Genomic DNA, 22239 nt, shown 5'->3' with positions numbered 1-22239 from the left:
AATGTGAAATCATGTTTAAAGCATTTTACGGAGCTGACCTGTTCATTGTCTAAAATGTATACCAGCAATATGTAATGCTGGTAGGAATGCCAAACTGATAAAAAGACGCATATTTTTTTAGAAAACCTTTAGGTGTATTTGATTGACCCTTGTGAGGTCATATGACTTCAGACTCCCAGTCTTGAACGTTTTCTTTTTTAACACGATCCAAATTTATGCACAATTGTCCAGATGAATTCAAGCTGCAGTCGACTTCATATCAAAAAGCGTCTTCCTTTGAATGCATAATACACCAAAATTTGCAAACCTTTGTAAATAAAGTGACAGCCCTTTCACAACCATACAGTGCTATTAAAGTTTCGGTTTTGCTGGTGGCAGATTTTACAGTTTTGGTTGCTGAATCATCCAGATTTGCAAAGGATCATGGGACCAAGTGTAAGTATTGACGTACTCAGACGTGCGCAGCAGCAATGACCATATGCTGTTTACGTAGTGAAGGCTTTAGGAGGAACTGAACAAGAGTAAATTTGCAGAAGGCAACCATTTTGACTTAGGGAACCCTTTACGTCACTTCCTTTGAAATATACATTTCCTCAGCACGTACATTAAGCTGAAGGTTCTTTCCGAGGCTTGCAAATGGCGAAGGGAGAGGATTTTTTCTTTTCTGTAATATTTCTGGTCTTGTGAATTTATCTAACGCGAGAGCAACGAACGAGTCTGTGGTTACAATCGATTGAAACTCCGCAAGAGGTCAGTGGGTAGGGGTATCTTGGTGACCGAAATCTGTATACGTATTCGAAGGGTAAACTGACGACGAAACCCAGTCCTGAAGTAGGGTTTTCCAAAACATTGCTTTCTTGTCGAAACGAAAGAGCTCCCTTTGGTTTCTCCTAGCAAGTTCGACCAGTTCTTGACATTTTCTGTCGTCTGCTACGCTTTCGGCGGTAAAGCAACGACCGTTTGATGACCTGCGTGGTATGTCACTGAGTTGTTGCCGAAGTATCCATCCTCGGAAGAAGCATAGCCCGACGTGATTTGAGAAGGTCCGTACCTGGACACGGAGGAGGCGGTGTAGCCGCCCTGCCGTCCGTTCTGTTGGATTTGCACCGCGTAGCCCGGCTGGTGCATGGAGCCGTTCATATTGTTGTTGTAGTGGTGCTGGTGCCTCCTGGCACGCTGGTTGGCATTCCGACAGCAGCAACAGATGACCACTATGACGGCCACAATCAATACAACGACGAACGCCACGATCACCCCGAATATCGTTCCTGTCCAAGCTAGCCAACTAAACGAAGAGTAATCATCCCTGTTTTGGTTACCTGAAATGTAAGCAGTACACATTCGGTTAAATGGTTTAATGTCCAAGAATTATGTCATTTGTTTTGAAAAGCTAAAATATAAACTTTAAGTTTGCATCTCTCTCTCTCTCTCTCTCTCTCTCTCTCTCTCTCTCTCTCTCTCTCTCTCTCTCTCTCTCTCTCTCTCTCTCTCTCTCTCACACAAACACACAGACAGGCGCTCTCACAAAGTAAGGGAATGCTGTAACTTTTGATGGCTTTCATGCATTTTTATTTTGTTACTGACTGCAGACCTTATAACTTCAAGGAGCACATTCCCCCAACCTTTCGAAAGAGTTTAGACCTTTGTATGTAGGTTTTATCGGTTGGTACGAGTAAAAGTGAAAAAAACACGTATTACTCTTTGGCGTGTCATGAGCTCCAATCTGTCGTATGAGTTCAAACAAAGGATGGTGCAACATTGATTACAAGGCCCCACTCTCTAAATTGCAATGGTTATGAAAAATCCTCAATAACCACTGATTGATCCCGCAAGAGAAATATGTAAATGAAATAAATTATCATAAACTAAAAATGCCACTTTTGCTGTAAGTTTCTCTTTACATGTACAGAACACAAGGCTGCGCAATGCGTTATGCATAATGCGCCTTCCTACGCTGTATGTACAAACACGGACAAAGCCAAATTGTATTTTATACAGCCGATTAAAAAAATTGATAGGACGTTGCCGAAGCTCTTTCGACGAAGTCTGCGCTGGAAGAAAAGCTGCGAAATCCCTTGCTTCGAGTGTCATTTCGGATTTCGAAGATGTATTTTCTTAAACTTGAGCCATTAAAATCACAAGTGACGGTGCTCACCGAGTGGTTAAACAGTCCGACTGGTTTGCCATTTTTTGAACGCCGGGAATGCAACAAGAAAAGGGAACAACTTTTACTCGAAAGTAAAAAAAAACATGACAGGTCTCATTTAAGATTAGCCATACAAATATATATTAGCGTGGGATTTGGAGACCACTCGGGCGCTAATGAAGGGGACAGGGAAACCTTTTCAAGACGAGGGGATTACATAAACAAAAAGTCAAGCACCGCCGTCAACAGAAATACATGAACAGATGGGGTGGCTACATCGACGCTTCTATAGCTTACAAGTGCTGGTGTGATGCTGATCTTCTAAGAGATTTGGCTTCTTCTTATTCCACTTCTTTTTAACAAGAAGTAGAAAAGAGGAAAAGAGAAATGCACTCATTCTAGATGCGTGAGTCTCGAATGGTTTGCTCCAAGTCAATGCACTATGATGATTTCTGAGTGTCATAAACACTGCTTGTAACACATAGATCTAGCTAGAAGCGAATTTTCACAGACAAACACTCGTCTTGTGCAGAGAGTTGTTTTGAGACACTGTAGAGCAATGTTCGCTGAAACGAGTTCTTTGGTCATATTGACAGTTACAATGAGGTGTTGACAATTGGACACGGGGTGTTGCTATTGAAACAGACAGGCTTTGCAACGGCCCCCAGTCAATGCGTTCACTTCGTCGCTTTCCAGGTCGGGCAAAACGGTCAATACACCTCGATTTGCTTAATAGAGTGTTTAATTGAATTTGTATGGCTCGATAAGTGACGTTCATCGGGAAAAATAAATAGTTTCGCCCAGGCCCAAAGCGTGGCGGGGACTGCCTGTCTTAGCTGAACACGGCAGGGAAGGTGTACGACAGGGAGAGACCGGCGGCCGCGGGCAGAGAGAGGCATGTGACATTGGGCAGAAAGCGCGATTGGTGACAGTGACATCGCCATTTCCCCATTGACGTCCTTTGTTTTCGTATCGACATCGGGCGTTACCAGTACCACTCGGCGGACAATACTCAGTCGATTGCGCCACAATACGATAATGAAGAGACAAAAGGCACCCCAAGAAAAGAATTTGTTAAGAGGTTCGGAGAGACGTCAGATAGACAGCTGCAGTGGACACCATACCCATGGCAACAAATAGATCATTAGCAGGGCGCATTCCGCGTTATTACCGATATCAACGTACCGGAATATTCTCGTCAATATTGCGTGGGTAATTTTAATCCAATCACTGGGTAGAAACTGCCTGACTTACCAGAAGAGAGAGATATTTTTTGTTTATTCATACCAAAATGCACGTAGTACATAGTAACCGGTGCGGTAACTCCTGGGAAGAAACCAATAAACAGACGGTCGAGGGAGCTTAGCGACATTGTGTTAGATAAGAATTATATATGACACGCACTAATTATTCACTAGGACGGCTGGAGTAGAGCTGAGGATGACATACTAATAAAGCGTACCGTTATGTTCCTAATTTTTATGATCAGCAAGGGTATGGGCAGGAGCGTTAAAACCTTGGCCTATACAACGAACTATTATCTAAGAGTATCACAAATGGAGAAAAAAAAACATTATCAGTGCCCGCTCGACGAGGCGATATTTTGAAGGAGCCGTGTTAAAATACACGCAGCCCTGGTTACGTCAACGAAACGTGTTGGGAGAGAAAAATCACGGACAGGTTGATGGAAAACAATCCCATCTCCTCCTTGCCCACGCCTCATTGGTTTTAATCGTGTAAGGCACACAAGCAAACGATAACAGATCAAGAACAATGATCCAGCACGCGCCTGATATATTGTTTCGAACCGTCAATAGGCCCTGGAAATCCCATCAGTTGAGATACAAGGAGGTTAGGCAATTTCACGCCGGTGCGTTTTTTCTTTATTCGATCGGAATAACGGGCAAGAAAGCGTGAAATCGATACATGGCTTGGCGAACTACGTCGGACAATTAAGTACGCTTCTTTTAACGCTCGAACGCGTATCTCTTTTTTGAGGTTGCAGTGTACATATAAAACCTTAATGATTTTTTTATGAATTTGCATTTTAAATTTTCTCAGATTTTTCCCCCTTCTTCTTTGGCTTGAAAGGACTGTTACGTAACGGATTATATTCTTAAAATTTGCCACGCGAAGGCAATTAAAATGTCTCCCTGTGTTATACTTTAAGAGGATACATCAACGCACTTCTCAAGAATAAACCCGTCAATGACATGCTTGAGTGCAATACACTAAGATACGATTTATAAAACACTTTTGAACATCTGGAGCATTTCTTCGCGACGTTCCTCGATCCCATCGCACCTGTATATGTCGTGAACATCGACAACGAACACCGACTCAGACCGATTCCTCCGGTTGCAGTGCTTGCCGTTTTTTGCTTTCTGGGCAAACGGAGCGGCGCGAGCCTAGAAACTGCATTGAAATAGAAAAGCTGCAAGCTCCGAAGCGTGGGACAGTGCCTTCAGGAGTTTCATATATATATATATATATATATATATATATATTATATATATATATATATATATATATATATATATATATATATATATATATATATATATATATCTCGAAGTATACAGATGTCCCCGTGGGAAAATTACAGTGCTCGATGCGGTAAGCAGAGCGTTATAAATAATAACACAAATTACTTCAAGTACAAAGAAATGATATCTGTTACTTAAGTTTCATGCATTCTGCAATCTTCAGACTACTTATATATATATATATATATATATATATATATATATATATATATATATATATATATATATATATATATATATACATTGCATGAGTCAATTCAAGTACAAAGTATTATTTGAACTTCAGCTGAACTTGAGATCGCCTACCTTTCACCCATTAATAAAAAGAATATGCAGCAATTACTCCCCTATTAAAAACTGAACAAGGTCTTTATAACGGCGCAGGGAGGGTAATAATCGACTGTATTGATCTATGCTGGAATTGGCTCTCCACTGAGACGTTCAAAGTCTACGAGTATAAAAAGCAACAAATCTGAACGTTTGCGCATATGTTACGAAACGCCGCCAAAGCTATGACGGTAGAAAGCCTTACAAAAAAGTATCCCATTTTTGAGCATTCACCGACAGCCACGAATAAACATATTTTATTGTCGATTACCTCAAAAAATATTTCCTGAGCCAAGTCATATTATCAAGTACAGTGGTGTTGTGCCTGGCCTATCATTGTTCGTTGAGAAGCGTGCAATGTAATTGAAGAGCCATTTCTGCCTTTGCTCTGACACTCTGTTTTCCCTGTCACCGAACACGCCTCGTCTACTTTGATCACTTTTCAGAGATTAATATGAACAGTCGTTGCGATAGTTATCTTGTCACGGCCGACAAGAGAGATCGACGCGGAGAAAAGAAAGTCAGTTGATATCAGTTCGACGGGTCGGGCGTATTCATCCGCGAATTACGTCAAATTTCCTCTCTATTATATCGGCGTTGACGATTCCCAGGAACGGATTAAAACGTCTTTTTGTGAGCAGGCACGTTCCTGTCGTGTCTCCCAGACCCCGGACAAAGAAGTCAGCGTTTTGATTCAAGCGTCCGATTCAATAGTTGTCTAAATCACACACACGGGCCGAGACGGAAGTCATTTGCAAAAATCAACAAAATTAATGTAGATCGAACTCGAGAAAAAGATCTCAGACTGGTTTATTTCACATAAAAGAGTGCTGCATAATACCCATATCATTATTTTATGATATGCAAATGTTTACTGGATTTGAGAAACACTGCTTTGGAAACTAAGTTTTGAAAGGGGTAAGTGAATTTTTTTAATGAGTTGTTCTATCTCCATAGATCTTACAAACATGGACATCACGCTTGCAACAAAAATAAACTCTCATAAGATTTTTTCAGTTTACATTTTGGATTGTTTCCACATTGTATGGTAGGTCTATTTGAAAAAATTACATTCTCTTGTCTTTGTAGGGTTAATTAGAGACAATGAACCATTAACATCATTAAAGTCGTTATGCCAATCAAACGCTACACTGATTAATACTAGATTTTCTTTTGTTCAATTCAAACATAGAAAGCAGAAGGCTGAAAATAGGAGAATCTCTCTCTCTCTCTCTCTCTCTCTCTCTCTCTCTCTCTCTCTCTCATTGCATACCTGCGTTTCCATGAAATCAACAAGATGGCTGTAGAGGCTTCGCTACGATGGTGCTATATTTTGGTTTCAAAATTTGAAAAGACAAATGAATGCGCGGAATGCAGTCTTTTCCCCCACTCCTGCGCAGGGAGGGCAGCGGAAGTGATATCGAAAGGAATCAACTGCACCCGTAATCAGTAACAGATTTGTTGTACTCAGAAACTTACATAAAGTTGTAAGCGCCTAGGAATTGACAAACTCAAACGTTTGCTCAAACCCTCTTGAAATAAAATACATTTCAGTATCAAGAATAATAAAAATCAGGGGTCGTCGTGAAAAAATCTGGTTCTTGAGAAACCAGTCAAACAATATTTACCGACATTTGAAATTCAAAAAGGTCACAATCCCAGAGTTAACTCCATTTTGATTTCAATTTCGGAAAATGTGTGTTTAAACGACGCGGGAAAATGTTAACAAAAGTAAGCCGCTGAAACTTTATTTACTCCATGAGCTTCAAAATGAGTCCCAACGAGTGGTAGATCAAAAAAGTATTATAAAAACATTATAAAAGTATTATAAAAGTATTATAAAAGTATTATAAAAGAGTCCGAACATCCGTCCCCCAGGCGCATTCTAACGTAACGGGAATGTAAACTCACCGTAGCAAAGTTCGACGTCCTCGTCACTACCGTCTTCACAATTTTTCAAACCGTCACATTTCAGACTATTATCTATACAGAAGGAATCGTCGTCGCACATGAAGCAGGAGTTTTCATCTGTTGAGAGAACAGTAAAATAAGAAATTTGAATGTTCTCGAAAAAAGAGCCATCAAAAATTGTTAATACAGCCCACTGGGCTATGGGCAGAAATATTGATAAAGGTGCAATTGTCATGTTTAAAGTCACTGGTGGTGATAATGGTGGTAACGATGATGATGATGATGATGATGATGATGATGATGATGATGATGATGATGATGATGATGATGATGATGATGATGATGATGATGGTGGTGGTGGTGGTGGTGATGATGATGAATGTAAAAATGGTAGCGGTCATGTCAGCCGTTATGACAGTGGTCCCGATAACTGCAATATTTTGTGTGTTTTTTTTATATTTTTGTTCAATTATCTCAATGATAAAATCATTACGGCTGTATATACATCCAGTGTTTTCCTCGCGCAAGCAGTCCAATCGACGTCGTCTCTTACGACGACAAGGTAATCAGACCAGCCACACCTGTGACAAATTTGATAAGCAGACGACAAAATGGCCGACAACATGTACTCTGGCAATGGACTCAGACGGCAACAGTTGATAAAATATCATTAATTTTGAATCTTTTCCTTGGTCCTAGTTGATTGACAAAACAGAACTCAAGACTTGGACTTGGCAACATTCTAATCTAATATTCTATTCTAATCTAACGACTTAAGCTGCAGTTAGCCATCCTTACGACAAGATCCTCGATTCAGAAATTCTGGGAATTAAAAGAAAATATGAATTTTGACAGGCCCTTCGCTGACACAGCGCGGGATTGATAATTTCCGCAGATTAAGGAAATCAGCGAAAGAGGGGAAGTCTAAGCGTCATCGATAACCATGTACTCTTGCAATCAATGAAAATAAGGCAGTATTGCTGAAGGCAATGAGTACTTGGGCCGTGATAGAGTAATTTTGAGGACAATATATACTACTATTCAAATATGGTCTTGAATTTCCTCCTGTCAATGAGGCATTTGATTAACTGGTTATTAAACGAAGCAATGGCATGACAACGGCAAAATATGTCTAGCAACTTTTGTGGAGTTTGAGGCAGGGGTTCTTTATTTATAGCGGGAATTGCTTAAACTCCTTAAATATTCAAATTACAGCAAATTTCTTTTGTTCTCGATGGTAGATGTCTAATATTTAGATGGGCATATTTAGATTTCTACCCTATAGTTATCCCTATATACCAAAAATCGGACATCCAGCTCTATTGGCTTGCTCAGAATTAGACATGTGCATAATTAATGAGGTACAATATGTGGTGTCATAAGGTGTCCCATCATACCATTTATGAAGGGTGTAGCACTTGTGGTTACTGAGTTGTGGACAAATATATATATTTGAGGTCAAAGGTCATCGAGGTCACGTGACATTTTGTCAAAATAATTGTATTGCTAAGTTATTCCTATATACCAAAAATCAGACCTCCAGCTCTATTGGCGCGCTCAAAATTATATATGCGCATAATTAATGAGGTACAATATGTGGTGTCATAAGGTGTCTTATCATACCAAATATGAAGGATGTAGCACTTGTGGTTACTGAGTTGTGGACAAATATATATATTTGAGGTCAAAGGTCATTGAGGTCACGTCACATTTTGTCATAATAATTGTATTGCTAAGTTATTCCTATATACCAAAAATCAGACCTCTAGCTCTATTGGCTCGCTCAAAATAAGATATGCACATAATTAATGAGGTACAATATATGGTGTCATAAGGTGTCCTTTCATACCAAATATGAAGGGTGTAGCACTTGTGGTTACTGAGTTGTGGACAAATATGTATATTTGAGGTCAAAGGTCATTGAGGTCACGTGAAGTTTTGTCAAACAAATTATATTGTTAACTCATCCCTATATACCAGAAATCAGACCTCTTGCTCTATTGGCTCGCTCATAATTAGATATGCACATAATTAATGGAGTACAATATGTGGCATCATAAGGTGTCCCATCATACCAAATATGAAAGGTTTAGCACTTGTGGTTACTGAGTCATGGACAATAATGTATATTTGAGGTCAAAGGTCACCAAGGTCACATGATATTTTGTCAAAATGTCTGAGATATCTGCGTGAACCGATGGACTCACTGATGCACTCACTGACGGATATGAGCCAATCTATAACCCCCTGGACTTTATCCGTGGGGACAAAAAAACTGTTCACTGCATCCTTTAGGCAATATGAATACGATGAGAAACTAAATTTTTATTTTTCTTGGCATCATACATGCGAGTCTATGGAGAACTGCCTTATACATGGGAGTCTATGGAGGTGTAAACTAAAAAGTCCTCTAACACGGCCAAATTTGATAGCATTGTGAAACAAATCGACGTGCATCTGTATGGGGTTGGGTACTGTAGGCGTGAACGGACGGACGGACGCACGGACATGACCAAACCTATAAGTCCCCTCGGACTTCGTCCGTGGTGATTAAAAACAACGCAACAGTAATTACAGCTACACCGGCGGTAGGTTCATATCCAGAGCCCCGTACGGTCTGCCGCCGTCGCTTGAACAGTCCGGGTCAGCTCCAAAATTGGAGACGCTATACCATAATATTTCCCCCTCTCATTAGCCAATCAGCGGCCAGCGCGCCATCAGTAAAAATTGTATTTCCTGGCAACCTCCACATGCGTCCTTCGTTACGTACGCCATACTGTGTCGAACTCCCGCGCCGTATTCTGTCATAATGTCGAACAGTTGTGTGGCCACTGTGTCAAAACACAATTTCAAAATCGCGTACCAGTTTTATTCTGGCTAAGACAACCAAACCCCATATATCGCTGTGATTCCTAGACTCTGGCTTGAAGTCCTGCGAAATATAAATCGTGTACCTACACAGATCGTTCAGAATACCCCATTTGTATCTGAGATGGCAGCGATGCAAATTCTACCGTATGGGGAACAGTTGTGTGGCCACTCTGTCAACACATTTTCAAAATCGCGTACCATTTTTAGTCTGCGTTTGACAACTACAAAACAGGTATCGTTTTAAAGCTCTGACATTGCTCTTCTTTCTTGCAAAGTGTTATACGCGTACCTACACGAATAACCTTTATAACAGTATTTCTAATAGAGATGACGAACATCCACAAAATGATTCTCGGTACTTGAGCGAAATCGATAAACTGGGGGTAGAAATGAATCGTCAATATTTCGAATATTTGTTCACTAATCGGACTCCTTGTTGGACATGACCTTCTGCAGAACACGTGGATTATGTTGACTGTCGAAATTCGTCGAAATTCACAAGACAGGGGCTTAATAAGCGGCCCAAAACTGCCGATCACACTTGGTGGGTAATTTGTGACCCAGCGTGACCTGTACTTTATTAATGATGTAATCTGGTCGATGATTGGCTGAATGCCGGAATACATTATCATAATGAGTCTCCAATTTTGGAGCTGACCCGGACTGTTGAAAACAATCTCATGCACCCGGCCATATGGGCAGCTGGCCGGATCACAGTCGCTCGAGAGCTATTCAGCTCTGGGACTATTCGCCCCATAGACGAGTATACAGAAGCGAGGTATTTCTCGCTTCTGTATACTCGTCTATGGGGCGAATAGTCCCAGAGCTGAATAGCTCTCGAGCGACTGTGGCCGGATGCATGACTTCCCGGAGAAGGCGAGCTGTCACGTTCAAAGCTCAGGATTATTTGTCGATCAAATTTCAGTAAATTTACCTTACCTAGATGAAATTTTGTCTATAGGCTGAAATTTCGCCGAAGTTTGACAAAATTACATCGATTTTTCAGGTTCATATGCGACATTTTTGAGTTTTGAGTGCAGACAGAAATAAGTTTTGAGGCAACATGGCTGCGACCCCATGTTGACCCCTAGCCCTGCGTACGATGCTATGTGCTACAGCTAACACACAGCATCGTACGCAGGGCCAGCGAGAGAGTTGCCGACATCGACGGTTATTTACGAGAAGTGAATAAAAGACTGTCATTTTTGGAAGCGATCGAGTAGCTGAGGTAGGCTGGGATACGACTTGGGCCCAAGAACGCTGAATTTCGGCAGTAATTTGGCTTTTTACGTCAAGTCCCAAAATGGATTTGAAGTCACCGACCCAACGTACGGGTCTTTGCAGGGCTGTGGTGAGCGGGGCGGTTAGCTGTAGCGGAACACACAGCATCGTACGCAGGGCTAGTTGACCCCCAAGTGAAAATGTGTTCGCGATCAAATCTTCCTATATTTTTTCAGAATTTTCAACAAAATCATTGCTTCTTACATCTTTTGTAAAATATAAAATACTAAAATAAAACTGCGATGTGCCATGTCTCCAGATTTCTAAAATATCGTTCGTTGACCGTCGACACAAACTTGTGACGCAGTTGAAATTCAATACTGACCGCCAAATAAATGAGACGAGATCAGTCTAGACATCCTCCAAATTATCCAACCATTCGCATTGGAGTTCAGCTCGCTTAGAGTATCATAACATTTTTCGGCCTTTTAGATCGACCCTAATATCTCCCATTTAGGAAATAAATACACAAGCTACCTCGACAAAACTTCGTGCACCATGCACCATCCAAGACCAAACGCACTACAAATCTGTCTTGACGTCATCATCTCCTTACATGGTAATCGGCATACCGTATTTTTTAGCAAAGGGGACACAGAATACGTCGGAGTATTCAGTTTCAAAACGTATTACATTGTGTGATGTTGTCAAAAAAAAGTCATGTTACTGCAGTGGTATAAATTACAAAACACAAAAGTTCAAATCAGTTTATTTTGGACTGGCTTTACCCAACATTTCATATTGTTTCTTATGCCAGATTTGACCACGTGCTTACTGGCGACCCCTTTTCATGCAAATTTTGTGTCAAATGATGTGTTCCCCTGGAAAAACAAACGTACGATTTCTAAATGAAGGAGGCGAAATTTGCCCTCAAGACTCGAAACCACCCCTTATGGGGTGTACCTAGCTATTTTTAACGAGCTTCTCGAATCTGCAGCTCTATTTCGAAATGATGGTCTGGTTTTCTCAGCTCAAGGATAAGTGTTCTCCATCGCTGTGGGCGTTACTATTCTCAACCGGGGGTACAGTTTCCAGTCGTAATGTTTTTCATTGTGTCCGGGATATAAAACCTTTCCTTTTCAAACTTTCTCTTTGATTAACACTAATCCACATCTTGTCAGTGATTAAACATGTTTCAAGTTTAAATGTTAAATTCTGGTCTCGAGCCCTCCTGTTCGACCAAACCGAAATTACCCCTCCCACTTTGGCTCGTCCAGTGGGTGTAGCAAGGGTCGTGCCATCGCCTAGTAAACGGAGGGTGCATTAATTGTTGCATTTCGATGCACATTTTGATTATATTCAGAAGATTTTGTGGCAAAAACTCAGATAGAGAAGCATTTATATTCACATCTCACTTATTCAAGACTGGCTGAGAGCAGCACTTCCATTCAGTTAACATCATTACGCCATTTATTATGCCAAGAAAGATGAAGCCAATACATTTTGCCCTCCCTGGTCTCAGCCAGAAATGGTTATACCTTGCAGTTTTTCCCACGGAATGAAAACAAATGTACTTGGGCTGAGGCCCAAGTACAATAATGAATCGGGCAGACGATGTCCATTTGAATATTAGTTTGACATGACAAGCTAGTGTCAAAAGAACAGAACACCTGAATAGAATAGACGTTCAAGGTTTGCATGGTCGTCTGCAAAACGTTCATTTTACTCCCCGTCGTTCCGGCTGAAACGGTTTCCGTGCGCGTCGAGTTGACGATGAATGGCGACAACGCAGGTCGCCATGGCTACCGCAGATTGCACAGTGCGACACACGCAGTTCGAGAACTGCGGGTACTTTTTGAGGCTGAAGAAAAAAATGACCGAAAATAGTAAACGAGGACGCAAATTTAATTCTCCTATTCGTTTGGGCGACCTTTCGAAAACATCACAGCATATACTAGTTTCCAATTTGAATACAGTGCTTTCAGAATTCAAAAGAAATGTCACAAATTTGACATTTGGCATGGTTGATAATACCGGGTATAATGCGCAAATATTTTCATTTTATCTCGTACCATTCAGCCGATTTTCTTTCAGGCAGCCAGCTGTAACCTTTCTCTAACAAAAACAATGAAATGTAGACTCGAAACTTGCTTTCCTTGTGCTAAGGCGATCTTTATCATTCCCGCGCTTTTTTCCTGCAATCGTGTACGCGGGAAAATTGCCTCACAACTCCTAAGTGTGAATTACAGTGCTTCGTTCTACATAAAACAGATAAAGTACGAAGACCTTGAATTTGGGGCCCACCCGGTCAAGGCCCTTGGGAGTTTAAATCAAGATAGAGCAAATTGTTAGGAAGCCACAAAAGAGTGTAATTTTTTTTTGAATTTTTTTAGCGACCGTTTGCCTGGATAATGTACTGCGTGTTGTACTTCTACGAATCTTTGTTATCACACCGTCATGCGACATAATACAATAAATGACTTAGATACCGTTTATGACGCCAAGACACACAAGTCTTTGCTCGACACAATGAAAATGTTAAAGGAAGGTGATACCTGTTAACCGCTGTCCATCAAAATTAAGTTCTCCAATATGTAAAGTCAACGATGAGCTTGTGATGTGTCACCTTCAATTGTCGTATATCAAAGAAATTTCTAGCCAACGATGAGCTCTTCTTTTAACAATACCAATGCATTTGCCATGTACTCAGAGCTATCGGGAGCAGAATTCCATCATTTTGACCGACACATCCCTCAAGAACAAACCAAGGGCCAGACAGATGTTATCGATGACCGCACCGACAGCCAAGTTCAAGGTAGTGGTCAAACATGGACCAGTTAACGTTTCAGGATTTCTCCATATTAATTTACTCCAAAATCACTCTCAGTATGCGGATTGTTCTGGTTAACTTTCTGCTACAAACGGTTCTATTTTAATTTTGTGTTTGGCACACATTAAGCGACACACTTTCTCAGCCGGACACGTTGGTTACTCGCCTGCCAAAACGTATTCGATATTCTCGCGTTATCAGAGAGAGAGAGAGAGAGAGAGAGAGAGAGAGAGAGGAGAGAGAGAGAGAGAGAGAGAGAGAGAGAGAGAGAGAGAGAGAGAGAGAGAGAGAGAGAGTGAGTGAGAGAGAGAGAGAGAGGAGAGGGAGAGAGAGAGAAACAGAGCTGAGTGGGTGAGAGGGATAAAAAATGAGGCAGAAGCAGAGTGAAGCTTACCCAGAAAAACACCGTGACGTAAACAGCGAACTGTGACGGAGAACAGATGGGAGACGGAAAGAATGGGGCAGAGATTCAGTCACGGTGGTTGAGAACGAGGCACACACTAAGGACTATCATAAATATTATCACTCAACAAGGTGCAGCGAGGGCGGATTGAGAGAGCGTGAAAGCTGAGGCAGAAAGGTGAGAAGGTGACAAGAGGGATTTCAAATGTATACGAGTGGTAACTCCGCTATATTTGACTCCAAGACCGTGAAAGTAATATTGACATGGCCTTGCTATTACACATCGTTATAGAAAATGTCAAGATGTTTAAAATGAATTGAAGAGTCTACCAATATCGTTAAGTTTGAGTCAAGTGCATTAGACTCATTATCTTCTGAAGGAACAGCCTTGTTATTAATCCTGACTTGAAAAAAGTGAAATAATCTTATTTTTAAGTTTCAAGTGTTCGGTTTCTGAAACGATTTGAATGCTTTAGTTTCTTGACATCAGCAAATGAAAATGTGCCCAAAATGGAACGGGTATAGAGCGATTCTGGTTGTATGTGACGTACGTTAGACACCATTGCATACGGTACACGTAAGGACGAAGGATGTAAACCGAAGTAAACCGATGTAAACTGACGGAAGACACGGCGACACCGCTTAGAGGAAGGCATGTATAAGTGACACCAATTGTGCGTCAATTTAGCGCTGCTGGGCTGGCAAATTTTGATTCAAACCGACGTCTGCCGTCAAACGTTAATAAATGTAGCCGCGGCTCCTTCTCAATGCCTGCCAATCCAGATTAAGCGCGCGTTAGAATTAAAGCGCCAACGTCGCGGGTAAACGTAATTGACGCGGTCTTCGGGGCACGGCTGGGAATTACCCGAGAAGTCAACTCAAATCACCGTCTTGATGATGTGCATATACGCGTTGCACCGGCTGAGAAGATTTCAAAGACTGCGCAAAACGCGAGGAAGCTTGAACAAACGGTACTAGTAGTCCCCATTGCATCGTATTGCGTCCGTAGCATTTTAATCATACAGCACTGAGCCGCAGTCAACTGCGAAGCCGTCATTTATTTCAGCGAGCTCGTCCCGGTCGATTATTGGAACGTTTCTTAAAACTCTGACCGAGAAAGTTTATTAAATAAGAAGAGAGGAGTTCGCATGCGTATTCTAACTTTGACTCATGGTTATTTCCCTCTGCGCACGTGATCACAAGACGGGGTAATTATTTTTTCTATGCTTTGAAACGGTCTCCTTTATATTCAAGTCGGGTTTACTGTAGCCAGTCTTTGGGAGTGAAAAGCTCATTTATTTAGGCTTTGTGCTGCAGCATAAAGTCCCGGTAATTTGTCCCTTTTTTTCTTCATCTCTCCATGTGTCTTTGGGAATGGCTTGAAGAATGTTCACGGACCAAGCACCCTACCGCTGCGGGTTTTTGTCCCCTTTGTTGGCGGTTTAGCACACCCTGACGGACGTTTGAATAGCGAGTCCTCTAGCTTGTCTACTGGAGATTTCTAAAAGACCCAGTCCGTCCCTTAGACTATTGTCTAGCAGCCAATGTGAAAGATTATGAATAAAATGACATTACTGAGGGACTTCGAGGCATGAGGCCCCAATTTTTTTTGGTCAGACCGATCACCCAGTGATGTACCCATGAAAGGGTGGGTGGGAGCCGTTGAATGGTGAAACAGAGAAACGACTAAGTTTTGAGGTACAACCGGGCAAGGGGTGAAAGAGAGACGCCTTACAATGCATTCTGCTCTGTGTAGGGCTGATATTTCTGAAGATCTTGATCATTGTAGACGTTGGGGAAGGCTTGTTTATTCAAAAGCCCTAATCGATAGGTGGACGTTCTAATTGAAACGGACAACAAGTACTCTACCTGTTTGTATCTCTTCGGGAACAATAGTCGTGTAAATAAGAGAAAATCCCCGGTTGTTCGACACAATGTTGTCTGTGATGAAGCGAACGGTCAGAATGTTCCCCGTCGAGACCAAGTAGACCGGTAGCTCGTTGCCGCACAGTCCGTGCATGGTTCCGCTGAGCAGCGGGCTGAAGAAGGTCTTCCCGTCGTACACCACCACCTCGTCCTGGTAGCAGTTAGTGGAGTCGGCCAAGTCAAAGTACTCGAACCGCACGTAGACGCGCTTTTTCGGGTCCGTGGTCACCGTCACTTTGCAGTCGGCATTGTCCGCGTAGTAGCCGTAGCCCGGGTGGGACGACACCTTACCCCCTCTGTATCTCACGTACTGCCAACAGTCGCCATAGATGTCTTCTTGGGCGTATGCTAGGAAAAAAAGTATGACACCGTGAGTGAAAACATAATGCCTAGAGTCGTCCTGCTACTCAGTACCTGTGCAATTATATTTATATCTTAAATATACTTATCAAGAATGTCGTCTATTGTTATCCCGATAGATAGAAGTTTATAACCTTTCGGTTTTGAAGTGCACATGATCGAAATACGCACAAACATATAGCACATGCATATATATATATATATATATATATATATATATATATATATATATATATATATATATATATATATATATATATATATATATATATATATATATATATATATATATTATATATATATATATATATATATATATATATATATGCCAAACCATGCGACCGATCCTAATGTCATTGACAAAAATTTCAGTTCAAATTATTCTTGGATATTGACAATGGGAGTGGCCTTTTGCATCGGATACTTGAATTCCCCGAGTAAAGATTGTAAGTTTGAGTATATGTGGATATCCTATATGCTAACACTTCACGATTAATATCATGACGTCGATAGGGCGACTGTCTCAACGACTCTGGGATCTAGGATTTCATAAGTGTCAGTAATGAGTACTCGGTGATAATTGTAAGGGGGAGGACAAAAATCTCGTTCCTCTTCAAAATCAGTGCCTCCGAATTGGAAATTTAGATGTGCTCCAGCAGGTATCAATTGCCTGTGAAGCGGCGTAACTAGCTCAGCGCTTAAGCGAGATAAGGGCGGATGTTCGCATTTATAATATGATAAAATGGAGGCGCTAACCAACCTCAAAATTGGTAATTCAGTGACAGTTGTGAAAATGGCCCTTAATTTACTCGACTGGAGGACGCGTACCTGCGGGTTTCTCTTCTTGTCAGAATGCATATGTATATTACTATTATGTTGAAGAGCGGGCACCCTGTACACAACAAGCGGAATATTTCACATGTTCCTTTTTTTTCTAACCAAGCAAACCTCTGGATTTACCGTAGTAAATTATCAGCCCACATATAGCTACTAATAATAAACTGTGAATATACACGTATGTATGTATGCATGTATGTAATACATACATGCATACAAAAATTCATACACAACACATGCGTACCCTGTATATCTATCTCGCTATATCTATATATATATATATATATATATATATATATATATATATATATATATATATATATATATATATATATATATATATATATATATATATATATCACATACACGTTCAGGTTTTCAAGCTGGGCATAAGTGTTCAGTGGGTGATTCACATAGCGACGAATGACAAAATCTTGCGTCACGCTAGTCGCCTGGGAAGCTCACATAATTGTGCGCAAGGAGTTCAAAGTCCGGATTGAACATCGAGTCACTCACGGGTGTTAGTACCTTATAATTCAATTTCTCAGAGCCTTATGTCTACAGCGCGAGCTGTTTCTTCGACTTGTTGGTATGGTAGTTCATTGTTTTGGCTTCGTTTCTGCTCCATACTGAGTGTTGATATTTGAGGACATTGGGTGGTAAGGACATCGAAGTATTTAATATAAACAAGTCATCAAGCTGTAGGCCTTCTCCGATGCAGTTCTTATACTTTGCTCTTCCGATGACGTCAGGTTTTTTTTTTATTTAGCCAATTTCGGATTTCAATGTTTTATTTGTCCAAAGTCACTGCTTGAGAAAATTCATTAAGAACAGTTTTAGACCCTCAAATTCTAAAAAAAACCACCGAAATAGTTTTTTTCAACGACTATAGCAAAAAAAGAATTACACTGACTTTTGTCCTCTCGGGAGAGCCATGGGACGAAGGAACTGTGGACCTTTCTGTTCAGCGCTTTAAAATGGCAGGAAATTTCATTTTCGCGTTATATGCACAATTTGCATCGGATGCATATTCCACGCTTTAAAACGACACACAATATACAAGGGTACATGCACACCGTTGGGTGCTTAATCTCTTGATCGAGATGCAATCCGATGCCAGAAAGGTTTATTATCATATAAAGGGTTCGGCGACTGCAGTTTGTTCTGTCTGTCAACTGGCTAAGTGTCGACTCCACCCACGCGACCGCCCCTACGATTTACCGGAGGTGGTTCACTGGAGTCGACAACATGAAATGTACACAAGCAATTGAAAAGTAAAGTGAAAATGACACGTGGACTGCGTTCTGTTTTTGGCGTCGGCTACGACTTGCGCGTCAGTTGATTAAATCCGAACAACGCTCTTCCTCGGTCCGGGACTATCGGCCCGTGTTGACTTGTGAACAACTCGACCTCGTTCATTCCCCTCCGATGCATCGCCACACAACAAATAATCCACTTGAATAAGTTGGCTCGACAAAAGCGAAAAAAGGAAAAAAAACCTCGCACGGCCTTCTTGTCCGCCAAGGCCTCGATAAAATTATCCTAGCACCTCTGGAAGAATACTTTCTACGGCGATGCTGACGAGAGCGCCGATCGTATCTCACTGATCACGATAAGCAACATGTCCATAGAAACTCTCACTGACATACTTTTATGTGTCTGTATGTCAATGTCAGATAGATAAACTGTTGTGAGCGAAATCCTGCCAGCCTTATCTCTGAATATTCTATCAAACTCAGCGTTCTAGATACAGGATAGCAACAGCACTGATTCTCGACGGGCGACGGCAATGTAATTTTTCAATGAGGATGCCATCGGAACGGACTGAGTCGGGCGTTGTGAACGGGCGTCGAGCACCGAATACGAAGGTTGAAATCTGACTCAACGCGGAGTGAACTTCAACAGTTTAAATCGGTTAACTCTTTTGCTAATCATGTTTGGACGGCAAATAGCTCAGGGGCTGAATTAGTTCAGAAAGATAAACACTGAATGGGAATAAGTCGAATAGACGTCTGCACGCATACTATAGTGAGTTGTTTGTATAAGCAGGACAAAACTCCGCCTTTTTACACATTGCGTCTCAAACTACCGTGAAATCGACATGGACAGTCCACGCACCCCGGTCACACTTGACTTGCACCATTGGTAACGGTAGTAACGTCAACAGAAATTGAAAGCGATGTCCCGGTGAAAATAGGTGGAAATGCCGCTGGAAACGGAGCACAGGTGTACGTTTGGGTACGGTGGCGTCCGAAAAGTTGAAATCGCCTGCCGTATCAGATTTCACTTGGAAAATCAAACGACGAGATTTGTATATTTACAGCTTTGGGTCACTGTACACTACCAGCTCCGGTGGCTAGTAAGTCGCTAGCGGCCAAAGTATCGTGCGTAAAGCCGGTAGCAGAAATAGGTACTTACTGACGTTGAAGGCTGCCGCTGAAGGTGTTAGCACTGAACAAACCTGGCAGATTAGGAGAATGTAAGCTAAAAACACAGTTCCGTCGTTGCTGTCAGTGGCCAGTGTGTTGGCCGCCATGATCCTGTACAGAATGAGTAACTCGCGATGATGTATTCAGTGCTTTTACAGTTTCACACAAAAGATGTCATAAATGAATGGCCGTTCCCGCGAGGGGACTCACCCCCTCCGGGAGGGCAGCGCATGGGTTCGCGTGTCCCTGTCACTGCCTCGTCATCGCTAATTGCGTGAAAAGTGCTCTCTCAGGAAACGACAGAAACACGAACGGAATACAATTGGTGTTTTGACGTTTACGCGCCGATGGGCTGCCAATCTCCGAGGCAATTAGGACCTGGATAGGGAGTAGCATTATCAGCGAGCACGGCCCGTCATTTCTGTTGCCCCAATGGGAGTCCAGTATCGCTCAATCCATTGGCCACAGATATGCACGCAAAGGGCTCTACTGTCTCTGTTTATCGCAACCTTTTGCGAAAACGTCTTGATTAGCATTGGTGTTCCCGTGCCAGTCAAAACTGCAGGGGACCAGGATCTGCCAGAAGGGGGCTCGTTCATTCTCAGCGGCTGCGCTGGTACGTAAACAGTGCTCATGAAACCGTATTCACAGCTTTCAGAGCAACTCAAAACAAAAGAAAAAAAGAAATCACAATTAAAAAATCCACTGCCGTGTTTCCTTCCTCGAAAACATAGTTAGTTCTCATGTACAAATTTGTCAATGTTAACATATCAGGGTGATCGCACTGCCCTGAGTGGACCATACCTATAAAATTCACCGCAGGCTTCGTTGCTGCGCTCCGGCATGGATGGTTGACTGGCACCGCAGCGTACACATGTCATGTACAGCCCATGTCCCTCCCGCTGTCGTTCGGTTGCAAAGGTCAACTTTAACAGACGTGCTGTCGGATACGTTACGTTTCAGCAGGTCGCCACATCTCGTCTCCGCTCTCACGTTCGCAACGTGAGGACTGCAATGTTGCTTTCGCTACGTGCTTCCCTTTCTGTTTAGTCTCGAAGTCCAGGAAGTTAGAAGTGGGTCGGACCACAAAAAGAGGTAGAATTTATGCAATGTCATCCACTGTTTATGTCGTTGGAATTACTTTATATATATATATATATATATATATATATATATATATATATATATATATATATATAATATTATATATAATATATATATATATATATATATATATATATATATAATATATATATATAATATATATATATATATATATTGCTTTTAATATACCTTCCGATTTTTGTAGATTTTGAAATTTGCTCATTTTTATTTTTGGATAATGCCCATAACAGTAATTAGTAGCTCCTATTGCCATAATATTACTAGAAATTTCGCTGTCCAGCTAATCACCAATTGATAGGAATCGTTGATCGTCGGCATTTACAGTCTCATATACACACACAATATATATATATATATATATATATATATATATATATATATATTATGATAGGTATTTTTATTTTAAAAAAGGGCGATTTTGAGTACATATCTAGACATTCTGTTCCTTGTTATTTTTATCCCAGAGTGAAATTGATATCCTATGTCAATGACTGGTAAGAGCAGATCATCTTTTTATGTCCGTTGTTGCTGGCGATAGCAACGAATGTTTTTTTTTCTTTTCCTTTCTTTGTCTGATTGATTAGCGCGCTTCCACAACCGAGTTTCATCTGGGTGTCGTTTCTATGCGTCACAGCATATTGTAATGACGAACCGATCGTGACGGGCGCTGAATATCGTAGCACGTAGGTTTCTGTTTGACATTGTGGGTTGCAAGGCAGGACATGCTTGTTTATAGAAAACGCGCAGACGTCGTTGGCAAACTTACCGAGAGTCCTGAGTCAGCTAGCCGCTCGCCTGACGAGCCGACACAAAAAAAAGCGAAAGCTTTACCGCCGTGTCCTTGTCATGTCGTGTTTTCTAACAATTGCTGAATAAATAAATACATTCTTGTCCTGGATGGGTTGCATAACAGTGCCACCAACGTTGCGATTATAGTGGACAACAGAGCAAGACATCTATATTTTTTCCTATCAAGACAATGTGAACGAAAAATTATCACAGCATCCCTAAGAACCACAGGGAAAGCCAGACAAAACGACATAGACGGAGAGGCGAACGACAAGATGGAAGGGACAGAGAGGGAACTGGGAGACGGGATAAAAGATAGAGATACAGACCGAGGAAGGGGGCAAAAATTCCTGAAAAAGAGAATTAGAAATGAATAGAGAGTGAAAAGCAACATTAAATGCGCAACTCTCGATTTCTCTCGGTCAGCGTTATCTGAATCAAGAGTGAACTTTGCGGTGACATGCCAGATACCAGACCCTAAACTCGTTGCATTTTGTTGTAATAGTTTACTTACAACGC

The 22239-nt window shown here is 41.4% G+C and overlaps 1 protein-coding gene across 1 annotated transcript; it reads right to left on the bottom strand.

Annotated features, from left to right (window-relative positions):
- Window positions 1-181: 181 nt before the first annotated feature.
- LOC139147614 (uncharacterized) lies at window positions 182-19991 on the bottom strand. The gene is made up of 4 exons (XM_070718764.1): window positions 19796-19991; window positions 16124-16528; window positions 6931-7047; window positions 182-1319 (listed from the first exon to the last, which is right to left on the bottom strand). The coding sequence occupies exons 1-4, from the start codon at window positions 19911-19913 to the stop codon at window positions 931-933; spliced, it is 1029 nt and encodes a 342-aa protein (XP_070574865.1). The 5' UTR covers window positions 19914-19991; the 3' UTR covers window positions 182-930.
- Window positions 19992-22239: the final 2248 nt, after the last annotated feature.

The sequence above is a fragment of the Ptychodera flava genome, chromosome 13 (assembly GCF_041260155.1).
Source record: "Ptychodera flava strain L36383 chromosome 13, AS_Pfla_20210202, whole genome shotgun sequence".
In the NCBI taxonomy this organism is placed as follows: domain Eukaryota; kingdom Metazoa; phylum Hemichordata; class Enteropneusta; family Ptychoderidae; genus Ptychodera; species Ptychodera flava.
This window is presented reverse-complemented; position numbering and strand designations above follow the sequence as displayed.

What these genes read in the sequence shown, in the direction of transcription:
- LOC139147614 (XM_070718764.1), bottom strand. Translation starts at nt 19,913, where the DNA reads ATGGCGGCCAACACACTGGCCACTGACAGCAACGACGGAACTGTGTTT. An exon ending in AGCGGCAGCCTTCAACGTCA is followed by an intron (nt 16,529 to 19,795) that starts GTAAGTACCTAT and finishes TTTTTTTCCTAG; the next exon opens with CATACGCCCAAGAAGACATC. An exon ending in TCCCGAAGAGATACAAACAG is followed by an intron (nt 7,048 to 16,123) that starts GTAGAGTACTTG and finishes TTCTCTCAACAG; the next exon opens with ATGAAAACTCCTGCTTCATG.